Source organism: Amblyomma mixtum, chromosome 3, assembly GCF_055824585.1.
Source record: "Amblyomma mixtum isolate Tamu chromosome 3, ASM5582458v1, whole genome shotgun sequence".
Classification (NCBI taxonomy): Eukaryota; Metazoa; Arthropoda; class Arachnida; order Ixodida; family Ixodidae; genus Amblyomma; species Amblyomma mixtum.
In genome coordinates this window covers 14,028,247-14,054,992 of record NC_143014.1, presented here as the reverse complement: position 1 = coordinate 14,054,992, position 26,746 = coordinate 14,028,247, and the positions used below count along the sequence as shown (strand labels likewise).

The 26,746-nt window shown below is 47.0% G+C and overlaps 1 protein-coding gene and 1 long non-coding RNA gene across 2 annotated transcripts; one reads left to right on the top strand and one right to left on the bottom strand.

Annotated features, from left to right (window-relative positions):
- Window positions 1-2,997: 2,997 nt before the first annotated feature.
- On the bottom strand, window positions 2,998-23,735 carry LOC149349275 (uncharacterized). The gene is made up of 10 exons (XM_089578213.1): window positions 23,625-23,735; window positions 6,261-6,332; window positions 6,078-6,198; window positions 5,431-5,556; window positions 5,302-5,346; window positions 5,181-5,213; window positions 3,915-3,963; window positions 3,774-3,809; window positions 3,631-3,675; window positions 2,998-3,191 (listed from the first exon to the last, which is right to left on the bottom strand). The coding sequence occupies exons 4-10, from the start codon at window positions 5,501-5,503 to the stop codon at window positions 3,107-3,109; spliced, it is 366 nt and encodes a 121-aa protein (XP_089434339.1). The 5' UTR covers window positions 5,504-5,556; window positions 6,078-6,198; window positions 6,261-6,332; window positions 23,625-23,735; the 3' UTR covers window positions 2,998-3,106.
- LOC149349276 (uncharacterized) lies at window positions 7,886-9,407 on the top strand. The gene is made up of 2 exons (XR_016290003.1): window positions 7,886-8,050; window positions 9,267-9,407. It is a non-coding gene; the product is annotated as an uncharacterized LOC149349276 (long non-coding RNA).
- Window positions 23,736-26,746: the final 3,011 nt, after the last annotated feature.

Sequence of the window (26,746 nt, the reverse complement as noted above, 5' to 3'; positions counted from 1 at the left end):
CCTCCGGTGTTCGATGTGGAATACCCTGTCCAAACTACGCCTTGAAATGATGTACCAATTGCGTAATCTGCCACTCATATTTTCTCTTTTTTCAGCAACTGCCAGGCCATTATCGCTACAACACGTGCGTCAGTATTTTGGTTATATGAAATGTCCAATGAACGATCTTTTGCAAGCAGAAGAGAATGCAAGCTGCGTCGAGGCGCCTGCGCGCACTAAAACTCCTGCGGGAAACGAAGCTTTTTGACTGGGATTCTGCAAAAAAAGGGGTATCCTGGCTATATCATGCAGGATTCTTGCAGAAAGTTTGTGCTCAAAAAGCAGAATTTCATTGCAAGGTTTGTTTAATTTCTACGCATTTAGTACAAGTGGCCTGATTCTTCGACATTAGGATTTATGATTATTGTACAAAATTATCACCCAGTCGTTCAAACGCGGAGGCAAAGATTTATCTGGAGCATGTTGCCATTGCCCCTGAAAACGTGCCTTTACTGTCGAAAAAGACGCTGGACGACAAGGCGCAGTGGAAGTGAGCAAGGATTCCGCGCATAGCTGAAACTAATGTAAACGATTCTTTGCAGCGCAAAATTTGGGCTTCTTCCTAACGTGTGACTGCGGGCGAGTTTCGGCGTGGCTTTTTGAGCCCACATATTGTTTACAGCCATGCATGAGTCAAGTAAGCTTCTGCACGGGTTTGACCACTGCTAGACCAGAAACCGCGCGTGCGTGTTGCCCGTCGCGAAGGGCGGGCAGTCTCCCAATGTCGCGTCGGAAATCCACAAAACCTTGTCCCAGGCGAATTTACATACGCATTATTGCATCCTGTAACACAGCAGTGTGTCCTGCTGTTGTTATGTGCCATTTTTTGCTCGGTAAGGACGCCCAAAACTGCTTCGGGACGGCGCGCGCAGCGCAGCGGGAGCTGTCGGCTTCTCCCGCCTTCCTGACAGGGACGCGCGCGCCGCCGCCAGTGGCGCGCGCGTCGCGCTGGAGTTAGATGCGCAGGGTGCCTATAGCTATATACTTCCTCTACCTCGCGTATAGAGCTAGCGCGAAAGGTTGTGGCGTTAACGAGGGCTGACTTTCGAGTGGCCATACATATGCCACGTAAGTTCCACCTTTGATGTGTTCAGCTGCGTCCACGTACACTGCTTGTGGTTCGGTCTCGTACTGTTTCTCAAGAGCCTGCGCCCTTGCTTTCCTGCGGGCATCGTGTCTGCCTGGCAGCATGTTCTTGGCTACTGGTTTAACAGCTAGTCTGCTAGTAATGTCGACTGATAAATGGGATGTTGCACATACCTCCTCAGCGGGGTTGATGCGGAGTTTGTCGAGAAATGCGCGTCCCGCAGCAGTGCGCGGCAAGCGGGTCACTTGTGCCGTCTTATGGGCTTCGATTAGCTCAGCGAGGGTGTTAAAAATTCCCAACTTCAGCAGTCGATCTAAGTTGGCGTATGCCGGCAGGCCAAGGGCCGCCTTGTATGCTGTTCTAATGATGCTATTAAGTGCGTATAGAAATGCGCAAAATAAAACCAGCCCATAAAGACAGCCTCCATAGAGAAAGCATTCGACTCAGTCAAAACCTTGGCAGTCATGTAGGCATTATGGAATCGGGGTGTGGAACCACTGGAAGATATCTATTGACTGCATAGCCATAAAGTCACCAATAAAATTCCAATAAGGAAAGGTGTTGGGCCGGGTGACAAGATCTCACCAATGCTTTTGACCGCCTGTTTGCAGGAGGTATTCCGAAGCCAGGATTGGAAACAGTTGGGGATAAGAGTTAATGGAGAACATCTAAGTAATTTGCGATTCGCTGATGACATTGCCTTGCTAACTCACTCAGGGGATGAACTGCAAAGCACGATTAATGACTTAAACGGGCAGGGTAGAACTGTAGATCAAAAAACTAAAATGCAGAAAACTAAAGTAATGCTCAACAATCTAGGAGCCGTTTACAACTGGTAGCGAGGCACCGAAAGCAGTAAGGGAATATGCTGACTTATGGAAGGTTTGTTTAATGTTGTTAATTTTATGTCTGAACTTCTTGCCTGAACTTTTGACACCTATACTTGTAACTATTTTTTTGTATTCATGTACCTACACTGCGAAAATCCCTTGTAGGATTGCAATATTCATAAATTGGTACTTACCACTGTTCCAATTAAACTACGAGAGTTAATGGGGTGGAGCGCATTTCGCAGGTACTCTAAGATCATGAATGGTAGCTTACCAATATCCCCTAAGACAGAAGTATATAACAGCTTTATCTTACCAGCACCCACCTTTGGGGCAAAACGTGGAGGCTAACAAAAAGGGTTCAGCTTAAATTGAGGACAACGCAGCGAGCTATGGAAAGAAAAATGATAGGCGCAACGTTAAGATACAGGAAGCGGGCAGAGTGGGTGGGGGAACAAACGCAGGTTAATGACAGCCTATTTGAAATCCAGAACCAGAAGGAATGGGCTTAGGCCAGGCATGTATTGTGAAAGCAAGATAACCGCTGGTCCTTAAGGGTGACGGAGTGGATTCCAAGAGAAGGCAAATGTAGCAGGGGGCAGCAGAAAGTTAGGCGGGTGGATGAGATTAAGAAGTTTGCGGGGATACGGTGGCCGCAGCTGGCACAGGACAGCGTTAACTGCAGATACGGGAGAGGCCTTTGTCCTGTAGTGGGTGTAGTCAAGCTGATGATGAAATGAAAAAGTGAGCTGACAGCAGGCAAATCACTAGGAGAAGGCTCAACAACCACAAATTTGGGACTCACTTACCTACAATTACTTCGTACAGCTCAGTGTTAAGTAGGGGCCTTTTCCCTTTCTGTGCATACAGACTGAACAGGACACCAATGCAGTCATGAAAAAGAAACCTCAAAACATTCGTCGTCATGGCACGAACGCTCTTTCCACCAACCATGGACAGCATCTTGCACTATAAGAAAATATGCACAAATTACGCTCTGCCAGTTGCAAATTAAAAGCCGTTAACAGTCCTTACCAGCTGCTTGCGAGCTGATTCCGAGTTTTTCAGGGAGTTTTCGAGTTCGTCCACTTCATGGACAGCAACCGAAGGGTAAACTTGTGCAGAAAGTGGCCCCTCAACAACACAGTCTTCATTCCACTGGCATAGTGCTTTCAGAATGTGGTCGTTCTGCTCTTTTATGAAAGTGATCTCCTTTAGAATGCTCCGTGTTGCTACTGAAACGTGAAAGGAAAACAAAGCACTGCACCTAACAGAGAGCAACAGGATAAAGCAAACAGTGACCAAGGATACAAAGTGGTTGGCCTAACAGTAAGTGCATGAAAGAAGTCTGGAATTTTTTAAGGCCTAAGTGGCGATGCAGTTTTACAGTGAATATAATGCAAAAGCTGGCCAGATGGCAAAAAAATGCAAATGCCAGTGGTCTTTTTAAATATACAAAGAGAATGAAATGATTAGACTTGAACTAGCAAACATTTATACGTTAAATATAACCATTGCATTATTGCCGAGTGACTTTAAAAATACAGCAGATTAAAGAACTACAGAAACACAAAGATCACTATGAGCAGTTCAAAAATAAGCAAAACCATGATTAATTTACATGCACAGCTTGGCCAAACATAACAAACGAAGCCTCACTTAGAATGCACTTACATGCTATCTCCTGTTTGACAAAGGATGCCAGTGTTTCTTCGTTTCCTAAGAGTTCAAGGCAAGAATAAATACCTGATGCAGGCTTTGCACAGTAATCCTTTCATTTTGCAGACTGCATGCAAACATGGACTGTTCCGACTTACCTCGGCAACTTGCATTTGTTAGCGACGTTAATGGCACTACAGAGAAGAAAAAATTTCTTTATGCGCACCAATGATAAAGATCTTAATATGATTAAAAGGAGTTTCCAGTAAAAATATATGACTGCGAAATACATCTCTTACATATGTTCCTCCTGAGCCAGGTGGACTGGTGTAGTTCTGCTCACTTCACCTGAAAGAACAAACTCGTACATCAGTTTCAGCCTGGAGAACTTCTGGGCTAGTTCGCCAACATGTTAAAGGGTAAAAATAACCGCGAGAAGGCAAGATGTGTGAAAAGAAGTGGACAGGACGAGCGGCAACTAGCAAATGGGGTTTATTGGAAAGAACTTGGTCCAGCAAAAGTGTGCGTCTGTGCATACCATATTGCAACAAAGGTGAACATCTATGCCAGAAAACAAGGTCATTTTGCCTGCATTCTGCCATGAACGATCACCTTACTTCGTTGCGATATGGTATGAACAGACGCACACTTCTGCTGGCCAAGTTCTTTCCAATAAACCCCATTTGCTAGCTGCCGCTCGTCCTGTACACTACTCCTCATGTATCCGTTTCTGTCATGCTTTTTGCCCTTTGTCATACATCAGTCTACAGATGCTGGCAACGATCACTGCCTATGTAAACAGCCTGCAATTAGTGCATCAGTTCTGACTGCAGTGTTCTCTGCTGACAGCCAAAGGCATTTGACTCAGGTATTGACAAGCAAGTTAGATGCTACCATCGCAACACTTTCGAATATTCAAATTAAATAATCTGAACCAATACCCAAATCAATAAAAGTTTTCGAACAAATAACGGGCTAGTTGGCTATGCATTTTTACTTGAAAAGTAATCCAGCGCTACACTTTAAGATGGCACAGAAAGGACAGATTAGCTCCCGAATTGTCAGAAGCGTTTTTTATCAAGGAAAGAGTCGACACGTGCGTCAGCACCATATCAATCGCCCTGTGAGCCAATGAATTCAGGTTATTAAATAGGCGATAATATGGAGTCTGCTCTCCTTACTCTACTAGGTTTTTGTTTCTTTCCTACAGCCATGAATGTGTATGCGCTCAGCACCTTCATTCTTTATAAATTTAACTTATGTCTGCTTGGAGTACAGCGCCCTTCCTGTCAAGTTCTTTCTGTGTCCTCGTCTAAAAGTGTAGCGCTGAATTACTTTTCACGCAAAAAAAAATGCACAAGCTGCTTTCGTGAATTTGCATAAAAATAAAAGGTACAAAACTGCTAGTGCGTACAGAAGCTGTTAAAAACAGCACCATGCTTTCATCTTCCATCGTTACAGCAAGGCTGAGACAAGGGGACTGCATGCGAGTAGCTTCCCGCAGCAGCACATGAAATGTGATACCCTTCTCAGTAAGCTCAAGAATATGACGCAGAACTGCTTACCTTGCAAATGAAACTCTGCCTGCTGCAGGGAGTCTGCAAGCAAATTGAACAAAAAGAACAGTATAATACAAAATTACCAATGTACAAAAGCTACTGGAACAGCAAAATGGGCCTCCCTCACCAGTACAACGTGGCTCAAATAAGGGCACGGCTACTGGCTGACTTCCTGCACAATTTGACAAAAACTATTAACAGAGATGCACATGTTGCTTGTGAAGGCTTTAAAGAGCATCTGCGGATAGCCTCTTACCTGAATTCGGCAAAGATGCTGCATGTTGCTTCCTTTCTACACAAGGCATAGAGAAACCAAAAGAAGTTAACATACCTTGGCTGTCTATTCCCCCAGTACACTTAAGCAAGGCAGTGCAAGAGGATGCTGAAACAGGCAAGACATGAGTGGTTTACACTGCGTTTCACACAGACGAGGAAAAAAGATGAAAAAACACTCCTCTGTGTCTTCGTCTTTTCTTTTGTCTGGGCACACTGCTTTCTAACAAGCAAAGTGCCTTCCACCTGTAGCCTTGCAAAGCAAATGCACGTTATCAGAAGGCTAATAAAGAAAACTGTTTTGAATTAAGGTTGGAAAAAACAGAACTCATTTTAAAAAGGGTCTCATAAATTCATCCGGCCAATCAAGAAATTCAAGGGTAAAAACGATTAGTGAACACTAAGATAACAAAGCATCTAAAAGGAGCCACCAACTCAATAGCCTTTACCTCCCTATTCAAGGTCTATAGAATGTTCACGTAATTCGCTACTGACAAGTTTCCAACATTGTAACAACTAATCCCAATTGCAATAGCCTTACCATTTCTTCTCTCCTCTTCCATCAGAGCACTTCTGCAATGCTACCAAAAATGTAAACTTCATCTCATTATGTACATGAAAACCTACTACCTTTGCAACTGCAGAGGTGCCTCACGCAAATCAAAGTCCTCAGCTCCCGTTTCTGATATATCAGATTCTTCCGATGACCACGGCCTCAAAACAATCCTTCGGCGCTTGCCTCTTCCCTTCTCTAAAAAAAATGAAATCTAATAAGACAAAAGCACCTTTTTCACAATAAAAAAATGCGCTCACCTTGATCTGTTGTGCTCTCATTGTCTGTATATTCTGCTCTAGGCAATTTTCGTCTGGCTTCCTCATACGACACTGAAACAGTGAGATATAGAAATTGCTAAATGTACTGCATTTAGAGCCATCGGCAAGGACTACAGCTCGTTAAATGCAAATCAAGCTTTGCATTGTTACGTATGTGCTGCAGCCTTCAATGTAACTATATTTTTTACACTTCATGTGCAAGAACTGTTAAGACATGCAACAGTTCACTTCATAGCATTAATTTATTGACAGTGCAACTGAGAACAAGAACGCTCGGCAAAACCATGAGGAGGAAGAGAGCCTCAGTTATGCAGTCCTGCCGTTGTATTAACTATGTTAGAGTTACTAGAATTTCATATCAGACATCATTACTGAATTTTAAAATCTCGGAACAACAAAAGGCAACAATTTACAAAGCTTACTTGTGAGTACCGTGTATGTCATACATGTTTTCTTGATGACTTTGACATCATATGCTTGCGAAGAATCTATGTCAAGCTCGAACCGTGTTTTAACTAATTCCTGGAGAAGCGCACTATTCTTTGTTTCAGGCCAAAGGCATTTCTTGTCATTTTCCACAAGCCAGTTCGATGCCACCACAGCCACACTGTTTGTTTCCACAAAACGCACTACAGCATACATGTCCCATTAAAGGATGAATACATGAAAACAAAATTACTGCCAGGCATGTTGGTGTGCTGAAGAGAAGGCATATTTTTCACATTCAGATGCAAAATGAAAAATACTTGGCACAGGAACGGAGGAACAAAGGCAAAAGTTAAATGTCGTAGGTACCCCTATGTCCTTGGCAAGCGCAATAAAAACACTCATTAAAGGGACTATGCAACGAATTAAAAGTCGCTTGTAAATGTTTTCAGTGCTCAGAAATGATGCTAAGAAGCATTCACACCAAGCATGAATCTTCGGAGCTGGGCCTGCAATTTATTATGAATTTTTAAAAACCGTATTTTTTGAAATTCGCGGGCCGATTGGTGTCTTCGTAGTGACCGATTTTGAAACTAAAAACGTGAAAATAGACGTCACTAGTCCCTAAACGTCGGCAGGCCACCACACGCTGTCATTCGCTGGAGCCACGGCAGCCACGACGTCACGGGCACACTTCCGGTAGCCGCGAAAATCGTCTGCACGTGCCGCCGCGCGACCCCCTCGGGCAAGCCAAAGCCACCTACAAGTCGCAAGCCGAACGTCAGCGAATGACGTAATCATGGGCGGGGTCTAGTCCCAGAGCTGTTTTTATTTTTTCCTGGTGCCCCGCGTGTACGAGTTGAGGGGGAAAAAAAGGAGCGTAATTTTTAATAACTTCGTTGTTATTGACGCTAGCTCGAAAATTCTTGCGCTGGGGTGACGAGTGATGGAATGCCTACCTCCCGTCAGCTTTACGTAATCTCAATTAATTTATTGCATAGTCCCTTTAAATGCCATACAACAGATACCATAGAGAAAGATATTGGTAAAGAGCGGACACTCGGCGAAATCTGGCCCCAGGAAATGACGCGCCATCCTCCTCCTCCACTAGATAATCTTCCAACTCCAGGATGGCGCCACCAGTCTCTAAACGCGCGCGCGCGCGCGGGCGGGTAGCCGGCGCGGCGGCTCAGACCCATCCGAGTGGCAGACAACGAAGCGTCATGGGGCTGTTTTGTGCGCGTGAAAGCGTGCGGCGTATTTGTTCGTGCGGGCAGACCGCAATTTTTTTCGTCTCTCTTGCCCTTCGACGCAGAACTCCTCCTGTTTATGACGGCGGCAAGGTGAGAAATGTTTATTTGTGGAAGTACGCTGTATTGCATGCAATTTAGGCGGCCGCGCCGGCCGCCGTTGCCTGTCTGCAGTTCGTGAAGCGGCGCGCTCGCTCTGTGGCCAGCCGGCTGTTGTTCACGGCATTCTTGCAGTTTGTGACAACGTCAAGGAAGGAATGTTTTGTTTTTGCAAAATTACGCTGCATTTCGAGCACTTTATGCAAAATTACTCTGCATTTCGAGCACTCTAGCTTAGTACGCCGGCGCAGTTGTGAAGGGCGCGCGCACGCTGTGTCATGCTACGCCGTGGCGGGAGCGGCGGGAGGCATGATGCTGCGTGATGCAGCCTCGCCGGTCGGTGCGTAGAAACAAAAAAAAAAAAACCTGCCCACGGCCTGTGGCCCGACGCGCTGTGCCTAGCGGTTAGTTTTGCTTGGTTTCGCGCTTTCTCGGGACGTCACGTTTTTGTATGGCCCCCGACAATATGTAACTTCTTATGGGTGACATTTGTCGGTGTAAGGTTAAAATGTACTTTTTTGAAAGTGGGCGAACGGCGAAGACGACCGTTCCCGCGCAGCAAGTACGGGGCCGTAGTTTTCAAGACTGGTGGAAAAAAAAGATGACGCACGAAAAGCTCAAAAACCTTACTCTTGTAGTACGTATGTATGTATGTAGTACGTGTGAAAGAGTCCGTTATCTACGCTCGTGGAAACGCACATTTCGCCCGTGCATTGACAACACAGGGATGCGCTTTTGAAAACCGGCAAAAAAAGGCAACGCGTCGGGCTTTCTAAACTCTAAAGAGCTTGAAAACCAAGAACTGTTGCGTCGATAGTTTAATTTTCTATGCTTCTTAAAACATACGTTGCACCCGTGTATTTCTCAGTGCCCCTAACACATTGTGTACTTCTGGTTCGTAGTCCGTGTTGTGGCCGTCTTTGTACGAAATATTCTCGAACAAACCGCGTACTCTGCTGTCCACCTAGGTTTTAGAAGGTAGACAATAACGTCGGGGAATGTAGAAATGCTTGCAAAAAGCTGATTGGTATCTGCCGTGTAGTACGGTATGTGTATTGTACTTTGCGCAACGACGTTCAGCACGCGAGTTTCGCAAAAACATGTTTACTCCGCTCGTAATTTCGTTCCCTCGCCGCTTTCGCACCTTTTCACTGTTTACAGAGTTACAATATAAGGTGACTGAGAATGACCATACTTGCGAATTTTTCAGGTGATGCCACCCGTCGGCAACACCTGCTGTGTGCCGTGGTGCCGCAACAGGATCACCTTGAGCAGGAGGCCAGGAACCATCTTCCGCATCCCACGGCCTTGTTTATGTTGCACAAAATAAATGTTCTCATTTCACTCAAAACCTGGTGTCTTTTGTGGAGTGCTAATATTTGGCAAAGGCTGTGATGCAGCTGCGTTCATGGCTGGTCAAAAGCACTCGAAATCTATTTAATTATACGCTGCCAACGGCGCAGCGGGGCGCGGCGTATGCTAACATTCAAACCACGCGCCCCTGAAACCGGAACCGGAAGTCGTCCCAGGCAGCGAGGCGCAGCGCATGCAGCCATTCAAACTGCGCGCGTTGAAACCGAAACCGGATGTTATGAGACTCCGCCCGCTTGGTGCGCTGCAGTCAAATGGGCCGCTGGGCCCTATGGGAGTGTCCGCTCTTTACCAATATCTTTCTCTATGTATATACCAGCAACCATAAATACACACAAGAACAAAGATGCTTCAGAATATATGCAACAACAGATGGGTTCATTGCCTATAGAAAGAATTGGTGCAAACATGTACACATGTTGGTGTGACAAATGTACAGACGTGAGCAACAAAAGTGGTATACAACACGAAGCCGATGGCGGAGCACGGGAAAACTATCGAAATGCCATCTATAGCTACAGCGACAGGGGTCGAGACAGACCCATCTTATCTGCAGTTTCGTCATTTTGGTCTGCCACACTACTGTTTGGCTAAATGCCGAGCGGTACCGCAGCATGAACCGTACCTGAAACTTTGACGAAAACATTGAGTTAAATCTGGACACCGCAGACATCGCCTTTGTTCGTTGACTCAGTGTTATGTGAACGACCATTACGCTAGCGATATCGCAGCGCGGCGAGCGCCGGTTGCCTTGTGGTATCTTGACCATGCAGTGAAAACAAAGAAATGAGAAAAAAAACGCCACCCACGTGACTTTTGTCGCATCGGAGCGTTTAGGCGAGAAGGAGCGCGACGCATCGAGCCGAGCTAACTGACAAGCTTGTTGATAAAATGGGGATTCTCTCGATCCCAGATAGCTGTTGCTAGATGGCGCTGCAGTGCAGTTTTCCACGGACGAAGAGACGCCGGGATAATGAAACATAGGGCATTATGGGGGTACAACAAATATGAAGTACTAAGAGGTATTTGGAAAGGAATAATAGTGCCGGGACTTACTTTCGGCAATGCGGTTCTGTGCTTAAGGGCAGAAGCTCAGTCGAGATTAGACGTAAATCAGAGAGCTGTTAGAAGATTAGCACCAGGTGCCCACGACAAAACCACAAACGAGGCAGTACAAGGGGATCTGGGCTGGGCATCGTTCGAAGCACGGGAAGCTATAAGAGTAAAATACTATATGAAGAACGCCTGAGGAAATTGGACGATAACAGGTGGCCAGCTAAGGTATTTAAATATTTATACAGAAAGAGCGTTGACTCACAGTGGCGGAAAAGAACTAGAAAACTAACCAGTAAGTATGCCGATCATGAGGACGGAGAAAGAAAGAGCATTAAACGACAGGTTAAAAACGCTGAAGTTAAAAATTGGTTGAATTCAATGGACAAGAAACATAGTGTAGAACTATATCGATACTGAAAAGGGCAGAGCAGGAAAGAATTTTTCTATGATAACTCAAGAGGCAGTGCCCTACTTTTTGAAGCTAGGTCAGGATGTCTTAGAACGCGCAGCTACAAAAAGAAATTTAACGAAGATGACACATGTGCAGTGTGTGGTAGATCTGTGGAAACAATTGAACACCTCATAATCAAATGTGATGGTATCCATCCGGATGTCGATGCAGGCACAGTCACTCTTCCTGAGGCCCTAGGATTTAAAGATAACAATGGTCATGTAAATAGATCAGCAGTGGAAGTTAGCGAAAAGCGATTGGAGGATTGGTGGCTGAAAAGCAGAGATGTGGCATAAGGTTGGAATTGTAGGAAACCGTAGGTAAAGATGATGGCGAATCTTAATGAGAATTGCCAACACAGTAAACAAAAAAATAGTAAAGAAAGAAAAGCTCAGCATGGTGGCAATTGCCACCACCCAGTTGCAAAGGGGGTGCTCCTATACATCCATCCATCCATCCTTAGATTCTGTATATGCTACCAAAGGTAGCAGAGTTGCGCGTAGGTCCGCCATCTTGCCTGTCAAGCAACCGAAGTTATGCGGCGAAGCCGCACTCCGTTTCTGCAGGCGACATGCTTAGCGCATAACCGATCGACCGTGGGCGCTTTTGTGAAGTTTGTAAACCCCTTTTCGCTTGATCGCAAACAAAGAGCATTGAAACAGCTGACTGCGTAACCCAGACAAAAAATATAGTCAAGAAAAAGCGCTGCTCTTTCTAGCACGCACCGTGAGCTTCTGCAGCAGCCGATTCCCACAGTCACCTTCCCCGAACTGTTTACCTGGTAACTTAAAGGGCCACTGGCCACCCTCTGCTCGAAAATATTTTCTACCTCTCTGGTAGCAAGGCGTCGTCCCCGGAAGACGCAGCCGCATATATTTTTTGAAAAGACTCATTAATCGCGTAGTTACAGCCATCGCAATCAAGCTACTTCGCCATGCTCTTCTCCTTCCGTTCCCTCCTCGAGATTTTTCTCTCACGCGCCTCGTCGATTAGGCTCCGCAAGGGAAAATCGCCCTTCCTCCTCCGACGTTAGCCGGAGGCATGGTGTCTGGCGGAGTACGTCACGTATCTACGTCATGGCCCTGCGGCGGGTCTCCCGAAACCCTCTCTATTTTGCTCTTTCAGTCTCCTCGCGGTGTTTCGACGCGTTTTTTTTTCTTTTTCTTTGTCCTGCTTCTCCCCAGTTGCTTGGGTCGTGGACGTAGTCGTCCAGAGCGAAGTGTCTTCCGCAAACCATCACATTCTTTACCGGTGTGTCAGGAAGGCCGACGCGTTGGAGCCAGACACGACTCAACTCATCATCTCCTGGCAATCTGTGCCGGATCGTCGTTCAACTCCAGTCGCTGCGTGCGCATCCAACGACGAAACAGCGTCCTTGAATTTTCTCCGCACACTGAACGATAGAGAGGCGCGATCGGCTCGACCACCTAAACTTGTTAGCGAACGCATTCTTTCATGCATCTGTTTGTCAACCAAAGTTAGCGCGCCACCTTTTCATTACATTTTTTTTTAGGCCTCCCCATCGTTTCACGACCGGAAGGGCGGGAGTGTTCGAAACACACGGCGAAGCGCGGACCCGGCAACCGCCAGTTTGCTTTTCTCCGTGTGTGTTCATGTGTTCTGTGTTTTTCTGTCTTTTCTCCGCTCCTAAGCTCATGTCGTTCATTGGAGTCAAGGCGTAGGCAAGATGCACGAAGGATAAGCGGTGTGTATCCGGAGCGGTCAAGTAGGCGAGCGAGGCAAAGGCTCTACTGTGCAAGTAATTAAAACCTTGTTTTGGGGGGCTTGCATGGAAGAAAAAACTGAGAAGGGAGCGCGCACGCAGAGGGCTATCTCGTGACGTGATCACAGCGGAGGGGGCGAACCGACTCACTCAGTTTTATTATTTTTTACGTTTTATGACTACGGTTCAAGGCTGTCGCCGTACGCTCCCTTCATGCGGGTTTATAGGAATGTGCCAAGATGGAAGGAAATGTGTATGGAAGAAAAAAAAATCTGAGGAGGGAGCGCGCACGCAGAGAGCGTCCTCGTGGCATGATCACTAAAGCCCCTCAATGAAGCAAAAGTAGCGAACAGCTTTGAACTTTCCGACACTCCTCCTCTCCTAGCGCACCGCCAGATAATCGAGCCTCTCATTGGCTGAGGCGCCGTGGTCACGTGTTAGCGCGCTTTTTGGCTCCGCAGCAGACGCCGGCGCCATGGTCAGGGCTAGAAATCACGCTTCGTTTCCTTTTGGTGCAACGCAGTTTTGGCGGGAGCGTTTCCCCAGCTTTGATGGTGTCTGCGCGCCGCGGTGACGCCGAGCATTTGTTGCGCTTGCGGGTGCAACAACCGAGGAGGCAGTGGGAAAGGTTTTACCTCATTCCTTACGCAAAAAGCAATGCGGCAAATGCATAGGATCGGCCGGGAAAGCATTGATAATGAACTGGATTCCGTCTTTACGATGCGAGTGCCGCTCTTCAGTGTGCAGTTGCGTTTTTTTTCGGGGGATTTGGTGCGAAGCGCGAGAGACTGCAGTCTCTCTTCGCAGTTAATGCCGTTTGGCATGGTTGTAGATGGATTCGTTCACTTGCGGGCTACGAAAGAGTTGCTTTTCGTTGTCTTAGCCCCGCCGTTCACGCTGCTGGCTCTGCAGGCGTAGCTTTGATGAAGCGTGCGTTACGTGGCGTATTCGTGGCTGAAGTCGGACTCGTTCGCGGGCTCAACTCAAAACTTGCGCTTCATGTTCTTTGAACTCTGCTGTTTATGCTGCTCGCGGTGCGGGTCTAGCTTTCATGTTGCGCGCATCGCTGGACGTATTTGTTTTGTTGCAATGGCTGATAAGAGGACATTGCCTTCAATCGTGTAATTGCCATGCATAATGCGCAGCAGTCTGGACTGCCGCAGTTCATTAATCGCTTTCGGTCGAAGCAGCGGGGAAAAAATTCGAGCTGAAAAGCAAAAACTCGTGTTCACTCAGTCCTGTTCGAAGCAAAGCGTTGTTCATTTAGAATGTTACTTCACGCGAAAATTGAAAACCCAAAAAAAGTATGCAACTATTGACGGAGGTCCTCGCATGCATTCTCAAGTATCATCCACACAGATATCTAGTATTCAAGCGATAGTTCGGTTACTATGCCTAGCCACAGTAACGACCGATATTGGTATAAACCCTGCGGTTCTCGCTTGCGGGCGGATCTCGCTTCAACAGCGGGAACCGCCCCTTTGGTATCGAGTTTATGAGCGAAGGAGTCCAACTGCAACAAAACAAATACGTCCAGCGATGCTCGCAACATGAAAGCTAGACCTGCACGGCGAGCGGCGTGAACAGCAGAGTTCCAACAACATGAACCGCAAGCTTTGAGTCGAGCCGGCGAACGAGTCCGACCACGAATACGCCACGTATCGCGCGCTACATCAAAGCTACCCTTGCAGAGCCTAGCAGAGCCTAGCAGAGCCAGCAACGTGAACGTTGGGGCTAAGACAGTGAAAAGCAAGGCTTTCGTAGCCCGCGAGCGAAAGAATCCATCGACAACCATGCCCAACGGCATTAACTGCGAAGAAAGACTGCAGTCGCTCGCGCTTCACACCGAATCCTCAAAAAAATATCTGCCGCTCCCGTAACCGAGAGTAGAGTAAGCATGAAATGCTTACGGGCATAAAACATTGGTTGTAGATGGTACTAGTCAAAATCTTGAAATGGGTCTAGTGTTCAACACACCACACCACACTCTTCCTGTTGCGTCGAAGCGATCGCCTGCAATAGAGCGGGCTTAGGTAGGTAGCCGCGAACCGAGGCGGCCTTGTCGCTTTCGGGAGCGGCCGCATAATCATGGCGTTGTCGGCAGGGGCGAGCAGTCTTCTGCTGTGACGTATCACTCGCAAAGCGATCGCTTTCCGCAAGACGTTTCCTACCTCTCCTTTCATCAGGCTCCATTGCTCGGCTTAAGCAAGCAGCTGTGACGGTGGTGGTATTTGAATGCAGGACGATGCAGAAGCGTACGCGGACACGATGAGACGCAAGCCTGACAAGAATGTATATGCAGCGGGTCTGAAGGCCAAGTGGCCGGTCTTTTACATGCGTGAGTGCGGGACTGCAGCGCTATCCTTGGGGATGGCGCGGAAGCAGTTTTTCAGCCAAAAGCCCTTCTCGCCCTACCCTTCAGCTCCCCTCTTGCTCTCGTCTTGTCTCGTTAAATCTCGTACGGTTCCCGGATGTTCTCGTTTCAGTGCCCGGATGTTGGCTCTCGGTCTCGGCGTGACGTCACCACACTGCCGACAACGGGAGCTAAAAGCATTTCATGCTTAAAAAAAACGCGACTGACAACTGAAGAACGGCCGCGCACATCGTAAAGGCAGGGATCCAGCTCATTATCAATGCTTTCCCGGCCAATCCTATGCAGCCAAACATTTCGGCAAGCCGCATTGCTTTTTGCGGCCGGAATGACAAAAAACCTTTCCCACTGCCTCCTCGGTTGTTGCACCCGCAAGCGCGACAAAAGCTCGGCGTCGCCGCAGCGCGTAGACATCATCAAAGCTGGGGAAACGCTCCCGCCAAAACTGTGTTGCACCAAAAGGAAGCGAAGCGCGATTTCTACCCTCGACGATGGTGCCGGCGTCTGCTGCGGAGCCAAAAAGCGCTAACCCGTGACCACGGCTCCTCAGCCAATGAGAGGCTCGATTATCCGCCGGTGCGCTAGGAGAGGAGGAGTGTCGGAAAGTTCAAAGCTTTTCGCTACTTTTCCTCACAGCAGGAGGGGGGGAACCGACTCACTCAGTTTTACTATTTTTTTACTTTTATGCGTAGCATATTGCAATCACTCAGTTCAGCCCTTGGGCGCGGCCGGGCAGCCACCAAACCACGTGACGTGACGTCAAGCGGTGACGTGACGTCACCAAACCACTTAAAAAAAAAAGAAAAAAGAACGGCTGAGCATGGTGGCGGTTGCCACCGCCCCGTTTCAAAGGGGGCGCTCCTATCCATCCATCCATACGTCACGGAGGAAAAGCTGCTGAGAAAATCGAGTGCCGCCAAGCAATACCTCGCGCAAAAAGACCGCGCAATATGCAACGCATTCTTGGCTTAACCAAGCTAAGCCTGGGCATCTTTTTTATGACTATAGTCGGATACAACTTAAGAAGGCAGCGGCTTTTCCCTGTCAAAGGATCCCCCTCTCCAGCCAATGGCGTCGGCTGATTCTCATGAGTCTGCTGGCATGACAATACAGGGAGTGGCAGATGAAAGGGGATAGACCCTTCAGTCCATAGTAGGGGATAAACCCCTCTCTCCATTGTAGCAGGGCTCACTGCATTGTCACCCTAGCAGGGTGATGAAAATCAGCCGATGCCATTGGCTGGAGGGGGGTTCTTTGACGGGGAAAAGCCGCTGCGTTTATTAAGTTGTATCCGACTACAGGGTTTAAGGCTGTCGCCGGACACTCCCTCAGTTTTTTTTTCCTTCATGCAGGCTTGTAGCCATGTGCCAAAACGGAAGGTACTGCAGAAAGCGCGCGCGCAAGGAGCAGACGACGTGACGCCCCGGCTACGCCCCCCCATTCGTCCGTCAGTCAGAACCATGGTTACACCGTGGACAGAGCGATGACCAATGGAATGCCTTTAGCGAAAGTTTTCCGTGTGATGTCAAACAAAAGGCTCGGGAGCCAGAGTAGAGGAAGAAGACGTTTGCTTGTGGAAGTAAAGAACGAGTGGGCGTTGATTTGAATTTTACAGCTTTTTGGGGCGCGCATGGCTCTAGTATTTTGCTGAGGTTATCTTCGATGCCTCATCTATGCAGTGGGCTTGTTTTCCAAAAATGTCCTGACTCTAGCCAGTTGCATTTTAAAGGGTACCTGCCCAGGGTCCGGACATTTTTGAAAAACAAGCCCACTGCACAGATGAGGCATCGAAGATAATCTCTGCAAAATACTAGAGCCATGCGCGCCCCGAAAAGCTGCAAAAATTCAAATCAAAGCCCGCTCGTTCTTTCCTTCCACAAAAATGTCCCCGCCCACTACTCTGAACACCTTTGACAACATAGGGGTTACTTTCGCTAAAGGCATTCCATTGGTGCATCGTTCTCACTGACGGGAGAAGGTTGGCCGTCACGTCGTCTGTGCAACGCTTTCCGCAGAGCCTTCCGTTTTGGCACATTCCTACAAACCCGCATGAAGGAACAAAAAAAAAAGTACGGAGGGAGCGTACGGCGACAGCCTTGAACCGTAGTCATAAAACGTAAAATATAGTAAAAGTGAGTGAGTCGGTTCGCCCCCCCGCCGTGTTCACGTCACGAGATAGCCCTCTGCGTGCGCGCTCCCTTCTCAGTTTTTCTTTCTTCCATGCAAGCCCCCCAAAACAAGGTTTTAATTACTTGCGCAGTAGAGCCTTTGCCTCGCTCGGCCACTTGACCGCTCCGCACACACACCGCTTATCCTTCGTGCATCTTGCCTACGCCTTGACTCCAGTGAACGACATAAGCTTAGGAGCGGAGGAAAGACACAAACACACAGAACACAAACACACATGGAAAAAAGCAAACTGGCGGTTGCCGGGTCCGCGCTTCGCCGCGTGTTTCGAACAAACCGACTTCCGCCCCTCCGGTCGTGAAACGATGGGGAGGCCTAAAAAAAATGAAAAGGTGGCTCGCTAACTGGGGTTGACAGACAGATGTATGAAAGGATGCGCTCGCTAACAAGTTTAGGTGGTCGAGCCGATCGCGCCTCTCGACAGTTCAGTGTGCGGAGAAAATGCAACGACGCTGTTTCGTCGTTGGATGCGCACGCAGCGACTGGAGTCGAACCATGATCCGGCACAGATTTCCAGGAGATTATGAGTTGAGTCGTGTCTGGCTCCAACGCATCGGCCTTTCTGACACAACGGTAAAGAATGTGGTGTTTTCCGGAAGACACTCCGGACGACTACGTCCACGACCCAAGCAACTGGGGAGAGGAAGAACAGAGAAAAAAAAACGCGACGAAACGCCGCGAGGAGACCCAAAGTGAAAAATAGAGAGGGCTTTGGGAGACCCGCCGCTCTCCGCCACCCCCCCCCCCACCCCTCAAATTGACCGGGTAGCAAGCAAAAACCAAGCAAACAATTCTGTTCAAGGTGGGGTCATGACGTAGACATGCGACGCACTCCACCAGACACCGCATTTCCCGCTAGCATCGGAGGAGGAAGGGTGCTTTTCCCTTGCGGAGCCTACTCGACGAGGCGCGCGAGAGAAAAATCTCGAGGAGGAAACGGAAGGAGAGGAGGCTCGCCCAGAGAGGCAGAGAGTATTTCTTACCAGAGGGTGGTCCGCGGCCCTTTAAGGGCAGACTCAGTACTCTGAATACGCCGTACAAATGCAGCATTCATTCATATTTGCAGCAACATTTAATCGCCGGACCTGCGTGAAAAAAACCTGTTTATATCCCCTTTCTTGAATCCGAAACTCCTGCAAAATGTTGTGAGCCGGAACTAAAGGACAGTATAAAATCCAGAATACAGTTTACTCGAAACTGGATGAACGTTAGCATCTGAAATAAACAGTCACACGCCTAAACAAGTTTTCTCTCGCTTAAAAATTGTTTGCCATTACAATCAGATGCCTAAACCTGTTTTCCCTCGCTTAAAAATTGTTTGCCATTCAGGTTTTATGCTAACAGGAATAAATACGCAACGCTGAGCTCTATTTTGGCGTTTAAACAGCGTAGACGAAAAAGCGCAGTGCCGCAAGTCCAGCCTGTTTTCGGTAAAGAAACCTCAATGCAACTTCTAGCAAAAAAATATAGAGAGAGAGCTACGCACATGAACAGCAGCGAACGTAAACAGCCGTTGGATAGTGGATACGCTTCGAACTTGGCCGGCTGTAAATCCAGTTCGCTGCAGCGGCCAACGTTAATGGAACCATTAACGTTGGCAGCGGCGGCGTCGGGAATTACAAAAAGTGTCCTGAGCGTCTCCTTCTCCGCAGTACACAGTTGCTTGGGCACCACGTGATGGCGCTCTACCATTGGAGTCGCGAGCGGCATTTTTAAAACGGATGCGCAACTCTGCTACCTTTGGTAGCATATACAGTTACTCTAGCTTTCCTGAGCTCCGCCATCGGCTGCGTATTGTACGCCACTTTTGCTCACGACTGTAGACAAATAAAAGAAGCAAACATTACTCATCTAAATCAATAGCATGCATACACCAACTTAGCACTTCTGTTCATTTGTATACATTTCAGGTCTAACTATTCCATAATTATACATATGCACTGCAGTGAGAGGTAGTTACTACTTGGTGGCATGCTAATGCACAAACTACAAAAGAAAGCAGATTTCTCAACACAGTGGGCACACCACAGTACAAAGAGCTTGGCAAAAGTGGCACCACAAGGTAATAAGGATGAAAAGCATTCCACAATGCATTAGCATGTAATTCACACATCATGCCTTCAGTCACATATCCACATTTCTAAGAAACTTGAAAGATGCGGGTTCGATCCCGGCCGCGGCGGCTGAATTTCGATGGAGGCGAAATTCTACAGGTGTGTATACTGTGCGATGTCAGTGCACGTTAAAGAACCCCAGGTGGTCTAAATTTCCGGAGCCCTTCACTACGGCGTCCCTTCCCTCATAGCCTCAGTCGCTTTGGCACGTTCAACCGCAATAAACAACAAACAAAAAGAACATTTGTAAGAATAGTTTTCAATGAAATAGGTGAACAATCCACCACACACACTGGATCCTCATAAAATTAATTACGCCAACCTGATCAAAGTGAAGATAGGCATTTAACAGCGAGACAGCACACCAAGTTTCACGCATGATTTTGCTCAAAGCAGACAAGCGGAAATTCAGTGTAAGTATTCAAGTGTTGATTGTATGAATTAGTGTAAAAATTGCATATTCAGACTTTGAGCCTCCGAAAGGCATCAAGACACACTTCGTTTTGATGTCAGTGACCTTCCATGACTGGAGAGGCCCATCAGTTTCTCTCACAACGAAAATTCCCAGCTTGGATGATGCGCAGGGAGTCGTGTAAAGATCACCAAGAACTTCAAGCTTCTTGCCAATTACAACTTTGTGTCCATGATCATCATGAGTAAAGTTTAAGACCATGACCACAGTTGAATCAGCCATGGTGCAAATGTTGTTGCCTAGCGATGTCCTCAAAGTGAACAGGGGAAGACTTGCAATATGAAACTGAGGACCACAACAACGTTCTATTAATGGACGACAGTTGTGCGTCTGCGAGTATTTCACTTCTTGCTGAGACTGCTCCTTTACACTAAAGAAGGTTCCAGTAGACTTACGTTCAGCGATGCGTTTAACAAGCTGTTCCAGCAGCCTCGCAGAGTGCTTAACTAACTTCTTTAAATGGCGCATGTAATTTTCGGCAGGAAATGCACTAAAACTGTCATGTGCGCCATGGTTGACAACATCATCACACAAATGAACCAATGAATGAATATTGTATGAAAGGTTCTGCTTTCCATACAGTGCCTTGAATGTTGCTACAAAGCAAATCAAAAGTTCTTTCGCGTAGTCACAATACTGGTGACATGTCTCTGCACTCGAAAGAATTGTTATTGCAACATGCAAAATGAGGAAATGACTATAAATCTTTTTGGACAACACGCCTCAGAGTACTGAAGGGCCAAAGTAAAGAAGAAAGCAACGCAGCTCAGTTGCTTTCCACCTGTCAATGTCTCGAGGATCGCGCCTTGCGAGCAAACTCTTCGCACTGGGCGCCTGCCAGCAACAACAGCTGTTCGGAGATTTTTTCGACTGAAGACGAAGATAAACGATGTGCCAATGGACCTCGCATCCAAAGCAATATTAGCTTTTTTGTCACTACAATACAAACCAAATGCATGTAGTCCACGGAAATTTTGAAACTAAGCCAATTGGCAGTGCCGAGAGGGGCGTATCTGCAACATGGTGTTCTTCCTGGGATTTCTGGGCAAAGTTAGAGTCAGTACGCAATGGCGCCTGCGTCTCTGGGAACACCACCCTCCCATCAACATACTCCCCTTTCTGCTGGGCACTTTCCACATCCTTAGTACCCGGAGTGAAGCTTAGTGCCTAAAATGAAAGCACGGGCTGGTGCATCACACACAAATCCTTTGATAGTTATTGAAAATAATCTATCGTCAACTTTGACCCCTTCATTCAAAAGAACAAGTAGTTCAGTGACTAATGGGCGAAGAAAATCATTTAACGATGCAGGTTTTTTGTAGCCGTGATAGCACCCAACAAGAAAAACACCTGTGCTCGGGATAGTGTCCGCTCTCGCGAGAATCGGCCAAAACTGACTTTGGGAGCTTTTGGTGAGTGGAAGGCCGTCAACTTTATTCTTTATTCAAGAGTTACTCCGCATTTGCCCGAAGGCGTTATAGCAGGGGGGTTACAGATTGGCAAAAAATGCATCTTCACTTTCAGAGCACACTTGCATTTCGGAAAGCCGGTTCCACTGTTGCACTATTTTAACAAAAAATGAATTTGCAAACAAGTTCGTCCTGGTACGGTACTCTCTAATTTTACGGGAATGGTCATGTCGTTGAGAAACGTAAAAGGGCTGTTTGAAGTAACTTTCAGAATCAATCCCCGTTTTTCCGTGAACTATTAAGTACAGCAATTTTAGCCTCAATTTTCTTCTACGGGAAGCGAGTGGTTCCCATTGCAATTCTTTTTTCATTGCTGTACAACTATCCCTTCGCCCGTACCTGCTCAAGACGAACCTTGCTGATCTGTTATGAATTTTTTCAAGTTTTTCAATTAACACCCGATGTGCAGGGTCCCATACAATACAGGCATATTCAATGATAGGTCGAACACAAGAGAGAAAAGCAGTTTTCTTGAGGTTTGGCTGCGAAGACCTTAAACTCCGCTGTATGAAATTTAGTGCCCTACCGGCTTTGGTAACCACATGATCCACGTGAGCATTCCAGGAACAGTCATCTGTTAGTATAACACCTAAGTATCTGTAAGTACATTTCTGTGGGATCAATTCATTACTTATGCGATACTGAGCTTGGACTTTGATTTTTTTCGTGAAAAACAAAGATGAGCGCATTTCTCCGTATTCAAAGACATTTTCCATTTCAGACACCAATCGTGGATAAGTGTTAGGTCAGTTTGGAGTTGAACGACATCATTGGCGTTGTTAATTTTCCTGTACAAAACGCAGTCATCTGCAAACAGACGTATACTTGAGGAGATACCGAATGAAATATCATTTATATAAATTAAGAACAGGAGTGGCCCCAGGACCAACCCCTGTGGGACCCCTGATGTCACATCAACGTAATCTGAACATACACCGTTTAGGACTACACGTTGGCGGCGGCCGAGCAAATAATTCTGAATCCATATTATAACAGCTGTGTCCAGATTCAACATTTTTAGTTTATAGAGAAGGAGTGGGTGTGACACAGTGTCAAACGCTTTCCGAAAATCCAGAAATATGCAGTCTGTTTGCCCCCCGCGATCAACTTCAGATACAAGTTCGTGATCAAATTCAACAAGTTGAGTAGTACATGATAAACCTTTCCGGAACCCATGTTGTTCCTTCGTGAGCAAATCATTCTTTACCGGGTGGTTCATTATTTCTGTGTATAAGATGTGCTCAAAGATTTTGCATGAAACTGATGTTAGAGAAATAGGCCTGTAATTTGACACATCTTTTCTTGATCCGCCTTTATGAATCGGGACCACATGAGCTATTTTCCAGTCGTGTGGTAAAAGACCCGTATCCAAAGATTTTTTATAAATAAGGCATAGATACTGTGAGATAGGATGAGCACAGTTCTTTAGCAACCGGGGTGAGATGCCGTCTGGACTACAGGCCTTTGATTCATCTATATCTTCTAGGAGCGCTAGAATCCCTCTTACACTTATTTCAACTGGCGGCATTACAAAGAACATTAGCTCAATGTTCTGCAGTAGTAATGCTCTGTTACGAAATTTACCCACGATGCCCTTCACGCTCTCCGCGATTCCGAAGTGGAAGTACGAACCTCCAGCACAATTTTCTACCAGAGCCGAACGCGGCGTTTTGAGCAGTGTCCGAGCATTGGACAGTAAGTCTGCGAAGCACGTGTGCGTTTTTAACAACTTGAGGAGCGAAGAAAGCGCAGTTTGCGTAATGTTTTCTTCGCATGCCCAGTTCGCCAGTTGTTCAGCCATTTGGCGCGCATTATCTAAATCTTCGTCAGAGCTCTGTGAGCCTGGTTCGCTCGCGTTGGTTCGCTGTTATCACTCTCTCGCTCCCGTGTATCAGCAGTCGAGCAAGAAGGCGTATCTGTGGGCCCTATCTCTGCCTTGTTTTGCTCTGCAACATCATCCATCGCGGAAACACTAGCTGAACCGAAGCTCTGCTCGTCTGATTCTCTGCCAGAAGAATCATGAGCAGCGAGAGTGCAACATGGAGCGCCAAGAGTACGTTCAACGCCACTTGCTGAAGTTTCACCAATAACGGCTACACTTTGCTCAGCAGTACCACCGACGGCACTTGTTGACGGTTCGGCAATATCAGCGACACTTTGTTCAGCTGATGCACTGAAAGTCTGTTCGTTTGCCACAGTCCTTTCTGTTTCTATGCTGCGCATTAGCGGCTCCACCGCAGCATCAAGACGTCGGTGCTTTTGCTGGCTTGACAGGGCGCTGAGGGCTTTTTTCTTCCTTTCCATTGTCGTAGTTTCGCGGTTCCACTACGGCAAGCAATTAAAGAAACACTTACTTTTTGCAGGACATAAGGAGACAAAGGCTGACAAAGGCGTGCAAAACACCAGTGGTTTCGAATTTCGTCTCGCTTCTGTCCCAAGCTTGCAGCTGAACTGGCTAAACCTAAACTAGCTAAGCCTGCAAAAGTGACAGCGCAACGCCAGCAAAGCCTTGCGAGAAAAATGACAAAACTTTTGAAAAAGAAAATTCATTAGCATGAAATATAAACGAAACTAAACATTCTTTGTTTTCGTTTAATTTTTGAAAACATTAAAAGTAAGACTTTGAACTTATAACGTTTCAATGAAAACTTATAGCTGTAAACAAATGCTCCTATCAAGGAGCCGTATGCAGCCAAGTCAGGACACAGCCAGACATGGCTTTCCTCCATGGCTGAGACATAGCTGAGATAGCTGAGAAGTCGGTGGTTTGGCGAGGAATAGAAAAAACGTACTTCATACGTTCTTGTACCTACCTTGATTATTGGCGACTGAACTCCGGAAGACGCACTATCTGTGTGAGTGAAAAGCTAGTATTACGCTATACTTCATCACGCTAGTTGTTTACAGTGGAGTGGAAGCTATGAGCGTGAGGCGACGGCTTCAAGACTTTGGCTCGCGAGCAACGACACATTCGCGGAAGTCTTTTGCCTCGCTGGCGCTCGAAAACTTTCACTCCACTCCGAGCATAGTTGTGAAATGAAGTAGGCGTGGAGGAAGGATGCCGCCGATGATCGTTTTATGGACATTCCTGTTACCCTGCCCCTACGCAATCATTTCAATATTTACCGCGCCGTAGCAGGTTAAAAGTTGCAGTGTGAATTTAGATTTTGCGTACTGAAGCGGTGCTGTAACCTGTGGCTGTATGTACATTTGAGTTAATGACTGGAATAAAAGGCCATCAAAAATGGTTGGCATGCATGGATTTATCAGTGCTGCGTTAGCTCTAAACTACTTTCTTTGAAAAGTACGTACTTAATTGAACATGCAAAGGCGTTTTATTCACATTATTCCAGTGCTTAGGCAACCGAGTTACCTAAGAAATGAACACAAGCATGCATTCTAAGTAGTTTCTTTGAATTCCGTGCTCGGTAAAATAGCATTATTAGCGCATGCAATGTAGATCAGACTTATTGTCAGGGAAAATATACCTACGAATCACTCACGTATGACACCAAATAAAAACTTTTGTTAAACACATTTATTTCCGTCAATTTTGCACTCAGTGTCAGGCTGATCACATTCTTGTTTGCACTACCTACTGGCATCATCTCATCTTTAAAAGCTTCAGCTGCTCCTTCTTGGTGGCCCTTTGAACATTGATTGACTTCGTGAAGCGCAGGTGAACCAGAATGCAGAATTTGATTATGTCATTAGCCATTTCACGTCCATGTTTCACGCTGGCTAGACGGAAAACGTACAGAAGGCAAAACATATGTCTAGAACGACTCAGCTGTGTGTTCCGCAGCTCCCAAAGCCGCTGCGATGAAAAAGGCAAAAAATGACGATGAATGAGTTTGACTGCCCATGCTTACATCCAGACCATTTTTAACCAAATGTAATCACTAGGTATCGCGTGTTCAACCGGAAACATACCAAGAACGTGTTCTAGACAAGCGTTTTGCCCTCTGTACATATGTTAAAAAAATCATCGAAGTCAACAATTAATGCTCTAATCGTGCAACTTATTAAGGCTAAAATAAGCGCGATGAAGCTGTCTTCAAGGACGGTGATAAATTTTCTTCAAGGGGCCAGAGGGATACAGCAAGGCACCATTATGAAAGTTTGCAGTGAAAGCTGCAGCTTGATCATTTGCTGTAGACGCTGCTTTTTCAGTCGTCAAGGCTGACACAGTCTACACACTGGCTTTTTTCACTGCTTTTCTTGTTATGTAGCCCGAGATATAATAAATTAACACCTCGTGGCTTTTTCCTGTCACACAGGAGCTGGGGTCAGATGTATACGTGAAGCACAAGAGACCAATGCAGTTTCTGCATCCTTGGTCGCTACTTTATCAATTAGGCTGTCGAGAATAGCCAACATATTCTAGCTGTATGGCTGTTCCTTAGGCACCAAAACTAATGAAGTGACCACTTCTGGTGCAGTTTCCCGATGGTGTTCGGTTCGCAAGATTGCAAAATCCGAGTGCATTAACAGCAACCGAACATGGTGCGGCATTCGTCATTATAGCTCCCGACGACTACCGAACCATGCTAAATAGGCTTTCAAGCCTGTCTTGGCTCCGATTTGCCACCAAACACCATTACTGCAGAAAAAAGAAAACAGCATTCCGGGCTCGCCACCAAGAAGCAGCGCGCAACACTTCCGTAGCCACGGCAGGCACAGCGCGGCGGCCGGGGCAGGCACAGCGTTCCGATACGTTCTGAATGCGTTCAGCGCCCCCTGCGCGTTCATCCGAGGCGCAGCCAACTGGTTTCGTGGGGAGCTCCGCGCGGACGGCAGACTAGCAAGTATTTCTAGGGACCCTACTAAGAGGAAGGACTTGCATTGGTTCGGTCATGGAGGAAGGAAAACTAAGGAGAGGCCCTTCGTATTCCCAATGCATTGGCGAGAATGTGGCGGAAGTGACGTCAAAATTTAGGCTTAAAAAGTCGGGCCACTAGCAACGTTGTCGTTGTTGCTAAGAAAACTCGGGCCACTAGCAACGGCGTACGGCGTCGTTAGCGTCGTTGTTGCTAGGGGCCCGAGTGTTTCTCGGTGGCGGTGGACGGGCTTTCGGCACGGTGTGTTCGGCCTTGCGTTTTAAAGTCTACATGCCTCGCGTCGTGACGTTACGCACGCATCTAAGGTTGCTTTTTAATGCAGCAAATAACCGCTAATTTGATATTTTGTTCGTCAAACTTGGTGTCGTTACGCGGAGCGATCGATGCATTGAAATGAATCTCGCGAAAAGGTGGCACTCCGGAACAGCGCTTCGACACGCGAAGAAGCGTTGATTGTTTTGATCAGCGAACTTTCGCACCTCACCAAACAGCAGAGAAACATGAAGCCGCTCTCGGCGATGCTGAGCTGCGTTTCGAAGGCCACATGGCGGGTGTACGGTAGCCCGAGGAGGATGGTGAGCTGAGCTATAAGCGGCGCGCAATGTCGTCTTTCTTCGCCTGGCGTCGGAAAAGGT

What these genes read in the sequence shown, in the direction of transcription:
- LOC149349275 (XM_089578213.1), bottom strand. Translation starts at nt 5,503, where the DNA reads ATGTTAACTTCTTTTGGTTTCTCTATGCCTTGTGTAGAAAGGAAGCAA. An exon ending in AACAAATGCAAGTTGCCGAG is followed by an intron (nt 3,676 to 3,773) that starts GTAAGTCGGAAC and finishes TTGAACTCTTAG; the next exon opens with GAAACGAAGAAACACTGGCA. An exon ending in TGTCAAACAGGAGATAGCAT is followed by an intron (nt 3,192 to 3,630) that starts GTAAGTGCATTC and finishes TTCACGTTTCAG; the next exon opens with TAGCAACACGGAGCATTCTA.